We start from the raw sequence: 12,390 nt of genomic DNA on the forward strand, positions 1-12,390 counted from the left end.
GGGTAAAATTTTTACGGAACGTCACCAAGATGTCAGGCGTTTATGTCGAAGAGAATAATGAAATAAAAAGATATGAGACTATGTTTGGGGGGGGGGCACAAAGAGCGCATAGACTAAATTCAGGCGGACCAGTGGTTGGCGAATGTCGGAGGAATGGCGAAGAAAGTCGGCCTAGAGACCTGCTGCCACTAAAGGCGAGGAATAGGTGAGAGGCGGCACTGGAAGATTCTAATTTCAAAGGCCAATATACTTTTTGAGTCACAGGGCTAGCGGTGTGAGTGAGTGAGTTTGAGTGATTTCTATTCGGTCTTGACAAGAGAAGAAAATAATACGATTATCAATTTATTTAAATACTGTGTATCAGGAATCAATAAGTCTATTTTTTGGAAGTTGGCGGATGATGAGAACCAAGGAGTTGCTGCTCTATACTCTATTACTATATATAAGAAGACTCGGCCAAGCGTTGCTGTGGCTAAGGTTTTTGTTATATTACATAGTAGTAAATTAATCAAGGGAAACCGTAGGAGAACTTATGTGAAACGTTGGTACCACGACACGGACCTAAACTAAACTACCTTTAACTCAGCGCCATCTGTTAGAATTGTATCAAATAATAAACAAATGTTAATGTTATCGTAATTTTAGTAAGGATGCCTATTTTTTTTGAAAATGAAATATAGCCTATGTCACTCAGGAATGATGTAGCTTTCCAACAGTGAAAGAATTTTTCAAATCTGCCAAGAAGTTTCGGAGCCAATTCAATTCATACAAACAAACAAAAAATCAAACCTTTCCTCTTTATAATATTAGTATAGACAAACAACCTTATATTCGCCGCGTTTCGAATAAGGTTGTTCAAAACAAAACAAAAATATCTTTATTCATATAGGTAAACAAGTGAACGTCAAAAAAATTAAATTAATTGTGAATTTACATTTACTACCAGTTCTCAAATCAAGGGCGTAGAACGGAAGAGAAGAACTGGCAATATCGCTATTTTTTTATAGAACAGGAGGCAAACGGGCAGGAGACTCACATGATGTTAAGTGATACCGCCGCCCATGGACATTCTCGATGCTAGAGGGCTCGCGAGTGCGTTGCCGGTCTTTTAAAAATTTGTACGATATTTTCTTGAAGGACCCTAAGTCGAATTGGTTCGGAAATACTTCGGTGGGCAGCTGGTTCCACATATATATTACATGTCTATATTATATATCAAGTATAAAGCAGATATACCGAAATTAATCCCCCCTTCCTTTCTCAGTTAGCAAAAGTAAGCAAATCTTTGAAGAGTACATAAACGTATTAAGTTTTTGTACGAATCCTGGAAAATGCATTTCGTTATCAGCATAGACTATGTGTGGGTAATATGTGTAAAATATTAAATAATCACGAAATAACAAAAATCAAAGAAAATAGTGCTTACAAATACTTGAACGGCTCATAACAAGAAATACTTTTAATAAAAAGAAGGCAGATACATTTATTTTAACTGATTGGCCGCCGGAGTGGTAGTTATACAATATTATTTCCTATGACATTTCTCATATACAGGTATTTTTTATTTAGCTAGAACCATCGTTGTGTATTAAAAGTTATTTAGTTCATTAACTGCGGTATAATAGACTCCCAAAAATGTAAAAAGTGCATGCAGCCTAGCAATATTTAAATTAAGATTAAAAGACTATCTATTGAGTGATCCCAATCTACGGAATCTAATGAAAGTTCATCCAAGTTCTACCAAGTTTCTTTTTTTTTTCTTTTTTTTTTCAAATTGTAACGTTAGCATATAAGTGTTCTCATGTAAGTGGCTATTATGAGAATAAATGTCTTTAAACCTAACTACTATTACTGAAACGGTCAGAAAAAATTGCCCTATTACTGAAAATCCAGGCAGAAGCCAGTTTTATTATTATTTGTAACATAATTTACTCTGGTCGAGTTAAATTAATTCAAAACTAATGCTGGTAATACATTCTGGATATGACGTCACACACCTGTGTTGCCATGAATTATGGCCGAGTTAGACGAATTAGAGTTTAGAGTGACGGATTAATAACACTAATCCAGTGTCTACGCTCAAATTAATTATACAGGCTTTTAGCGGTCTGCGTCTAGATTATATTAATATAATTTCTATATGAACTACAATCTTGACTGACAGATTTTTTTAACTACGCATTATATATCATAAAGAAAAGTTCCATAGAATACATTGTTCATAATTTCTAAGCTGCTATAGGTTGAGAATCTGTATGTTTAGCGTTTGGAGGATATACAATTCGTTGGCTATAATTATTATATTATAGTTAGTGATTTGTAAACAACTGTTCTTAAATAAGTTTGTATAATATTCTAAATGTCATATATCTAATGCCTTTGCCGCGCATAAGCATAACGTCACGAAGATGTGCAGCGTTTTTGTCGAAGACAAGGGAAAGAGCTTTTGAGACCGATTAAGAGAGAGTGAGAAAGGGAGATCGCCAAAAAATACACGCTATTGGTGGATGTATTCGTTTAGTAGTTATATGTTAGAACTTTAGATGGAAATTTTGTCGCATAATTTTTATATTATCATTGGCATGTATACAGTGTGAATATATATATACAAATACATGGAGTGATCATATACTGGTACATGATCAACTATTGCTCTAGTTACAATTAATTTACAAAGAAGTGTCACTTCTGACATATGTAGGTACTTTGAACGCTCGCACTTTTATTTTTTTAATTTTTGATTTAAAAATATGTTCTTTATCATTAAATGGTTCATGAGACATCGAAAAATAGGTTTAATAAAGTAAAAGGTTTGCAGTTATTGCAGACAGAGCAGTAATCAAAAAAATATCACGATTTTAGAAACAAGGACTTTATTATGTAGACAAAATTTTAAACGAGTCACAGATAATAAAAAGGACAGTTTACATATAACTGTGATCATACAAGTAAAGATAAACTTTAGTGCTAAACGGAACTCGACGATTCCCGCAAAAAGGTATATAACCTTAAAATAACGATCCGGTGTTGCCCGTTTTACATTTTGCCATTACTGACTGGTCGGAGGAAATGACGTGTGAACGTGATAAGCCCGGAAAAACAAGTTGTATAAGCGAGCGTTTATTGTATTTTGTATTATTGTATTTTATTATTATATACTATAAAGCATATTATTATATTAATTTATTAAATTAAAAAATATCCCTAACGAAATATTACTAAAAGCCTTTTTACAGGTACTTTAAATTTTTATAGAATAGGGGGCAAATGGGCAGGAGGCTCCTGATGTTAAGTGATACCACCGCCTATTGACACTCTTAATGCCAGAGGGCTCGTCAGTGCGTTGCTAGCCTTTTAAGAATTGATACGCTCTTGCCTTGAAGGACCCAAAGATATAAATCTCAGTATGGTGAGAGTAGGTATAATAATTCCTTAGAGGCGCATTGGTGACTTTATCTGGCCCTAGTTCCTGTCCATGTCCTTCTGAGTTTTGAAAACCATGTCTACCGCTTTCAGCCATGTATCAGGTACCTCTTACCGTTGATTCTCCGTAACTGTTTTGGGAGGAGTTAAATTATTTATAGTCTATCGCCTTCGAGATAATATGCCTTCTTTATAAAATTTTAGTTTTTAATTCATTGATGGCTTTTTGAGGTTTAGCGAGACAAACGAACAGTTAGTTTTTATATACATAGATTACCTAAGCAAATTGATTTCGTAGCTAATATAAATAACTAGCATATAACTAAAATCGGATAGGTACAAAAAGTTAAAACAGTTAACTTTTACGAAAGAATAAAATCAATAAAATTATTCAACACGTGTAATACCTTATTTGGCAGTGCTGTGATGGTGTGATGTAGATATCTATGTCAGGTATATGTAGGATGCATATGCAAATTATTTTATGCGATGGATATTCTTTTCACGCTGTACAATCGCCTCCCGTAAGAACGTGATATGACCCTTATAATTCAAGCGATGAGCGTGTCGCGAGTCACTGGTTTTCTATTCCGCTTATCTCGGGTTAAATGATTTGTTTCGCCGCGTCATTATTCTGAATGGAATATGGCATTGTTGCCTGTTAATGTGCTAATTAATAGCTTTTTAAATGGGTAATCTGAATTTAATGGCAACTCGATTCAATATTTTATTATCTTCAAAAATTTTCAAATATAACAGGGCTGCAGTTGCTTTATGCGACGCTCGGAGGTAAAATTTTTCATCGAAGAGACCAACTTTTCTGAAACAGAAGTTTTTAGGTCTTCTCGCTTTAGAATCATGAAACTGCAGTAACTAAATCAGTAGTTATCTCCCAATCTCGTAACTTTAAAATAACACACACACGTAAATACACAAAATATCAATAATCAAAGAGAAAAAATAAAATAAAATATATAATGAGACATAATAATAATTATTATTATTAATTTATTTTTCTCCCATATAACATTTACAACAATATATAATTTTTTTTTTGTTTTTTTTTCCTTTTCCCATTCGGTCCGTCTCAAGCATGTATTGCGTGTGTGCTGTGGCTGTAAATGGCCCTGGTTCAGCATTATGCTGAGGAGCAGAATATTTCACAGCGCTGGTCATTCTGCCAGAGACCACAGCTAGTTTGCGCATCAGTTGGGAGTTCGTGGGAGTTTTTTTGAGTTAATAGATTAATTTTATAGCTGCGACTAAAATTAGACATAACTACATATAACACTAACATGTAACTTAACTAATGTGAAATGTTAGGTTACACAACTCCCGCAATCCCTTTCATTCTATCTACCTAGGTTTCTGGTGGGCGTTCTCTCTTTTTTCATCCCACTAAAGCATTCCAAGCCATGGTCTTTTAAGCCCATCACATGAAGGGATTATATATAGTAAAGGCTTATTGGACAAAAAAACCAATGGTGCTATAACCTTCTGGGTCTACGTATGTGATCCATTTCCTCCCGATTTTTTTTTTATCTTTACGACTTAGAGTAAAATGCGCACATAGGCAGACGACCAGAGGGATGGGAATCGCTTCCTCAAGCTAATAATAAACATATTACTCAATTTATTTTTGTAATCACTTATATTTCCTCAGAAAAAATGAAACAAATATTATATATTTACAAGTACATAAAAGAAAATATTTTTATTGCTTACTGATGCCATCTTTTTGTACAGTGTACACATTGGTTATTGGTTTAGCGCCATCTTGTACTCAAGCACATTTTTAACGCAAAATGTTTATATTAGCACAAGATAGGGAAATATTTTTAAACTCACTACGTATTTATTAATTAAATTTCATTAATATAATTTCGTTAATTTTAATTTTATTATTTATCTTGTGTCACCAGTTTCAAATATGTGAAGTCATTAATGACAACTTCAACTGTGCAGTTGATTATACGTCTTATCTGTTTGACATAACCTCTTCTAAAATTTCAAATTCAATTTCTAAAATTGTAAATAGCCGGGCGAAATAAAAAGTTTGTTTATTTATGTAAGATTTTATAGAGCATACAACTAAGTAAGAATAAAAACATGAGATATCTATCTCAAATATTTCAACCAGTGATTACTATACCAAAGGGTGCAATAATAAAAAATACAGAAATCACTTGTAAAAGCCAAAAAGTAATTTATTTACAAATCTATTTTACATTAAAATGCATCTTTCATGACTCAAACATGGTCAGAATTTCAAATAAATATTTCGATTAATTGTAATAAAAATATTTCTTGGAAAAATTGTTATTATATATTTATTATTTAATAGGCTTCAAACTGAAAGTATTATTATTATTGTTTAGTCGCCTAAAATTACATTTTATATCTTAATTAATAAAAACATTAAGTATGTATCATATTTAGCAAGAATAAAACGCAATACTATGTAACAAATTAGTAATATACCTTAAGACAACTGAGAAAGGATATAATTAAAAAGTATTCAAACATTTCAGCTTCTTCTAGAATGTGGTCTTATCCGTCCAACTACCTCTGGCTTCTTCACAATTTTGCCACTAGCCAGGCGAGCCCTAGATAAGCTTGAACTATTAGTAAATTCCTGCCTAGAAAGTGTGCAGGCACAAAGAATATCATTACCATGCCTAACCTCAGCAAATCTGTGGGAGAAAACAGGAAGGCTAGACAGTGTTGGATCAGAACTCTTTACAATCAAAGATAGGCATGATAAAAAGTATTTATTGGCACCTGTAAGTAGATTTTAAGTATTTCATTTTAAGATTTTAAATTCTTATTCAAACCTATTTGGTATGGATATATAACAGTTAAATCAATTAAAATACTATATACAAACATACTGTAGCCACAAAGTTCAAACTTAAAGAAGAAGGAAAGAACAATTATTATTTTTTCACAACTCTGATTTCAAACTTTTTAGACTCATGAAGAAGCTATTGCAGATCTTATTGCAGATGTTGGACCTCTCTCACATAAACAGTTACCACTTCTTTTGTATCAGGTATGGTGGAGATTTTATTGGAAATATAATGTAATAATTTATACAAGAGAATTTAACAATTTCATAATAATAATAAAGCCCATTTAATTTTTGATCGTGACAAATAAGATCACATACAGCTTATATTTTTTTAAATTGTATATTTAGTACCGTCGATTGGAACCAAAATAATAAAGGCCTAGCTTTTTCTACCTGTTATATATATAAATTATTGTAATTGGTTATATTTCGGGTGTTTACATCTCCCTATAACAACAACTCTCTATAACGAAGAAAAGTTTTCTGACCCTTGAAATTTGTTATAAAGAGTTTAAAAAATCTGTCATTACATGGGGCTTAACCCCCCCATGACGCGCCATAACGTTCGTCTGTACCCAATGATAAAACGTTTCGTTAACCAGTGTGCTTCCATTTATGTGGTGTAAACTGTAAAATATCAGAAAGTCGAAATTTTTACTCTTTCTTAATCCCGGACAGTTCCGATTAATGGAAATTATATTGTTTGTTTTAAATGTTGTATGAATGAAAAAACAAATAAATTATTTTCACCAGTTTTTTTTTATCTAAAAAAAATTAAAAGTAAATGACTTTCTTTTTAGATAACAAACAAATACAGAGATGAGCTCCGACCAAAGCATGGTTTACTAAGAGCGAGAGAGTTTACTATGATGGACTTGTATGGATTTCATAGTAATATACAATGTGCGCATAATACATATAGTCGAGTTACTGAAGTATACAGACGGCTGTTTGATTTATTGGATCTACCCGTTCATAGATGTAAGTTTAGTTAAGTTAGTGATACAAGTATAGGTCCTTGTATAACACCATTCGCCTTGCATCGATAAATTATGATATTAAATCATTAATTTAAGTAACACAATGTACACTTATAAACATCAAAAAGAAATATACATGAAATGCTTCTAATTTTACATTTACTGCCAGTTCTTAAATCGTAGAACGGAAGAACTGGCAATAAACTCTCCGCCACTCTTTTTAATGGACAAGTTTAAATGGGAGGATAGGAGCTGCAACCATTACACCGTGTTCCACATGGCATCTTGAGTAATTAATAATAAATCAGTGTGTGCATACAAAGTATGACAGAAGTGAAATTTCTTTGTAAATTAATTATTACTATGGTAAAAGTCCCAATAGATGATCATGTACCAGTTTATGATCAATCCATGCATTATATATTAATAAATAAATATATATTAATAAGTAAATAGTGTGAATAAATTTATTATATATATTCACACTATTTACAACCTGTACTATACATGCTAATTATAATATAAATAAATAAAAAGACATGCGACTGAATTTCCATCTAAAGTTCTAGTATGTAACTACTAAACGGATACATCAACCAATAGCATGTATTTTTTCTCGATCTCCCTTTCTCACTCTCTCTCAATCGGTCTCAATCGCTCTCTCTCTTTCCTTCGACGAAAACGCTGCAGATCCTTGTGACGTTTCCTCCATAAAAATTAAAAGTTTCAGTTCAAAAACATCTATTGGCGTTAGTAGTTAGTATTGACGTAAGTATAGGTTACCTGAACGAATAAATGAATTTGATACAGATTGTATATGTATTGACGACCGAGATTAAAAAAAAAAACAATTTTGACAGTTGTTAAGAAATCATTGATAGATATACTTTTGTTCAGTGGTAGCACCGACCGGTGAAATGGGAGGTTCGTTATCCCACGAATGGCAACTCCCAGCACTCGCGGGTGAGGACTCGATAAACATATGCCCGTCCTGCTCGCACGTACAGCGGAGCGGAGAGTGCGAGAAGTGTGCGAGCGAGACGGATGTAGTTCAAACCGTTGAGGTGAGTTAATTAGTAGTTATGTCGCAGACCAGGCTGTTAATTTAACGGCTTATTAAGCTAAGGTTACGACAGATTACGCCCCATTATATTATACACCCCAAAATAGCAGAAATACTTGAAAGTTACCATTTGATAGTTAAAATTTACATCCACAGGTCGGTCACACATTCATTCTTGGTACAAAATACAGCGAGCCCTTGCAAGCTAAATGTATTCATCCAGACTCAAACCCGTCACCTTTGATTATGTCTTGCTATGGAATTGGTATAACAAGGTAATAGATGGGGATGTTGCAATTATGAATTTTTATTAATTTATTGAAGTGAAACTTCTTTATCGACGTATGGGAGAAGTTTTGTAAAATCGTCACGTTTTTCGGTTACGCGCCATTTTGCTTTTTTTTATCGAAGTTTAGTATGACGTAAAGAATATAATGTAATATATAATAATAATAACAACAATATATTAGTATTGAAAGTGATATAATAAAAAGACTTGCACATTTAAGTGAATTTACAAGAAAAGTGAGAGTGATTATACGTTTAGTTTTATAAATTCAACACGTATGAGCACGATTTTCATATTTATTTGAGGTTAACCTCACTTTTTGATTGTAAGTATCAGTGAATGTATATAAATCTGTTAAAATTAGCAAGTATTAATAAATATGACTGAAAAAATTGTTTTTCTTAAGGCTTAAGCCTTATCTACCCCATTTTCGTGAAGTTGCAAATAGTAGAAAAATGATATGTCGTAAAGAAGTTTTACTTCTTACCTGTGTATTCTGGTACACACACATATTTTTTTTAAATTCATTACATACAGAAAGTGTTGCCATTTTCCTTGACAGATTACTAGCTGCTAGTTTAGAAGCATTGTCAAGCGACAGTCAGATAAGATGGCCGAAGTGTATAGCGCCCTTCGCCGCGATTGTTATTGGGCCTAAGGTGAGTTTATTATTTAGAACTTAAAATGGCCGCCATATTCAGATGTTGTATTTTTAAAAACCACAGATATTTTCGATATTGATATTGATATTTGTTTATTATGATGATATTTTTGTAAAGGTGAAATATAAGTATTGTGAAATACTTTTTAATCTGATTAACATTTGTTTGCACTGCTAATGTTATTCTTTCAGCGAAATTCTCCTCAATGAAGTCGTATAACCATGGCTGTGCACCAATTTTTCAAAACTTTCTTCATTACATTCGCTCGAATGGTAAAAGAAAACTTCGTGAAGAAATCTTGCTTTAGACCCAAAATTCAACGGCGTGTGTCAGGCACTAGAGGCTGATCACCTATTAATTTTTTTTTATAGAACAGGGGGCAAACGGGCAGGAGGCTCACCTGATGTTAAGTGATACCACCGCCCATGGACACTCTCAATGCCAGAGGGCTCGCGAGTGCGTTGTCGGCCTTTTAAGAATTGGTACACTCTTTTCTTGAAGGACCCTAAGTCGAATTAAAAAGTTGTCATTATTTTTGTAAAACAACAAATGTGTTTTTAGATTGGAGGCTCACCTAATGTTAAGTGATACCGCCGCCCATGGACACATGGACAGGCCCTCTGGCATTGAGATGCCAGAGGGCTCGCGAGTGCGTTGCCGGCCTTTTAAGAATTGGTACGCTCTTTTCTTGAAGGACACTAAGTCATTAAATTGACGAATCATGAAACAGATACAGAAATCTGATGCCCAGACCTAAAAAGGTGGCGTCACTACTTTTTTTTAATGAATCTTCCTAATTTCAAATTTGATTAAACTTATACAGGAGGGCTCAAAAGAGTGGTCAAAGCACGGCTTAAATCATATAGAGGGTGTAGCAAGAAAGTTGGATGGGATTTTAAAAGATGACGTGCTTTTGGATGACAGACATACATTGACCATTGGAAAACGACTCTTAATGGCGGACAGGTATATATTACTTATGATAAATATTATTTCCTAGTATTTTTTTTATGTAACAGGAAACAGGCAAGCAGCTCATCGGATACTAAGTGATGCCGTCCATAGAAACTTTATGCTAGAGGGTTCGCGAGTGCGTTACCTGCCTATTGTGAATTAGTACTTATAGAACATGGCAGCAGGCTCACCTGATGTAAAGTAATGTCGTCCATGGATACTATGCTCGAAGGCTCGCGAGTACGTTACCTGCCTTTTAAGAATTCGTAGTTATAGAACAGAGGAAAATGGGCAGCAGGCTCATCTGATCTTAAGTGATGCCGTGCAGCTCCCAAGGTCAGGTTGAAATCCCAAATGAGGCTGTTTATTATACTATATATATAAACTTTCGGATGCCATAATTTGTTTTAAAATAAAAAATGGGGGGGGGGGAACTGTCACCTCGACGTAACATAATAACTGATACTCCAATTCGACTTAAGAGTCCTTAAAAAAGCGTGCCAACTCTTAAAAGGCAAGTTACGAGCCCTCTAGCTTTGAGAGTGTCCATGGGCGGAGATATCATTTATCATGAGATGAGCCACCTTTCCGATTTCTTCTCCATAAAAATATATTAACATAATGAAAGTGTAATTTGTGGTAATTTCTTCCATAGAATGGGCTACCCTCACATAATAGTTTGTGGTCGAAATTCAATCGAAACACCACCAAGATACGAACTTTACACCAACGGTCGACGGGAACCAATATTAGGTGACATTAACGAACTTATGGATATGATAAATGGCGTTTCTGACACTCAGCGTGACAGATCTCGGTCTGAGTAATGACGTCAATATGATTTTGACATTTGTGTTTGACAATGTGTAGTCTGTGACAGACGGTTGACGTTTCATACAATAGGCTTGACAGGATTTCAAAAAACATTTTATTGTAATACTTTACATTTAGAGAAAAAACCTATTTTTCTATGTTAAAGGTAAGGCCTTGTGCACAGTTGGCACAAATTAAAGCCATTAAATAAACCTATTTTACATTGCTAACATTTCTTGGCTTGGTACTACCGTCGCCATTTTGAAATGTCAGACTGACATTGTCAGTTAGCTCTGAAATACAACTAAAATGTATTTATTTTTTATCCTTGCATTATTAATAACAATAGCAAAGTTGAAGGTTTTAATTATCAAATGGTTCTGATTGCTAGGTATAGGTACATTTAGCTAAGTTAATAGTACAAGTAACAAAACCTATAATATCAGTTGTTCCTAAGTTTGGTGTGTTATATTTAAGCCTAGAACTGTATTTTTTAAGATATTTAAATAAATTATTAAGATAATGCATGACTACAAATTATTCTCCCTATCATCGTTAATTTTCATTTACTGGCTGCGTACTTTTAACAGACTTCAAATAAAATAGTCGCAATATTCCAAGGGCATACTCTAATCGTGTAAGATCCGGCTGCAGGATTATTTTTTTCAATTTAGCTTGCAATTTAAAAACAATTGAAATATGTATGACTTTTCCAAAAATCAATTGAAAATAATAGCAGCCAAAATATTGCTAGGCAACTTGGTACACATATATTCTCCTAATTATGAAATTTACATAAAAATTTGGTTTTCTACCGAAAAACCGAGGAACGCATTGATCCTGCAGCCGGATTTCGTGCTATAAGCTAAGCTGTCACTTTCGAACGTCAAAAACATAAGGACGTCACTGTCAATGTCTGTATTACTTAGATTCAACTCTGTATTAGGTTAGGAGATTACAGTTGTATTTTAATAAATTTTAAAAAATTGATTGTGTTATCATTGCTTTAAAGGAACTTACATTTTTTTTATATACCTGATCGCAATTCAGAGGCGTGAAGCGGGCGACTAGAAACTCTCAGCTACTCTTAAATCAATAGTAGTGAGACTATTCTAGTATAATCACGTAAGGTTCGAGAAAAATCACGAATAGTATAGTCACTACATAGTATAAAACAAAGTCGCTTTCTCTGTCCCTATGTATGCTTAAATCTTTGAAACTACGCAACGGATTTTGCGGTTTTTTTAAATAAATAGAGTGATTCAAGAGGAAGGTTTATATGTATAATAACATCCCTTAAATAGTAGAGAAGTACTGTTATTTTTGAGGTTTCTAATGTGATTTCGTAAATAATT

At 33.5% G+C, this 12,390-nt stretch overlaps 1 protein-coding gene across 2 annotated transcripts; it reads left to right on the top strand.

The window, feature by feature from the left end:
- Positions 1-5,447: 5,447 nt before the first annotated feature.
- Positions 5,448-12,023, top strand: LOC111000444 (probable proline--tRNA ligase, mitochondrial). 2 transcript variants are annotated; one of them, XM_045633778.1, is made up of 9 exons: positions 5,448-5,682; positions 5,955-6,206; positions 6,395-6,475; positions 7,075-7,255; positions 8,152-8,318; positions 8,474-8,592; positions 9,169-9,265; positions 10,092-10,234; positions 10,878-12,023. In XM_045633778.1, exons 1-9 carry the CDS (start codon positions 5,533-5,535, stop codon positions 11,047-11,049), a joined length of 1,362 nt encoding a protein of 453 aa, XP_045489734.1. In that variant the 5' UTR covers positions 5,448-5,532; the 3' UTR covers positions 11,050-12,023. The 2 variants fall into 2 exon arrangements, with proteins under 2 accessions (XP_045489734.1, XP_045489735.1); XM_045633779.1 differs by having other exon boundaries at positions 5,448-5,625.
- The last annotated feature ends 367 nt before the right edge of the window (positions 12,024-12,390 follow it).

Source organism: Pieris rapae, chromosome 24 (genome assembly GCF_905147795.1).
Source record: "Pieris rapae chromosome 24, ilPieRapa1.1, whole genome shotgun sequence".
NCBI classification, from domain to species: domain Eukaryota; kingdom Metazoa; phylum Arthropoda; class Insecta; order Lepidoptera; family Pieridae; genus Pieris; species Pieris rapae.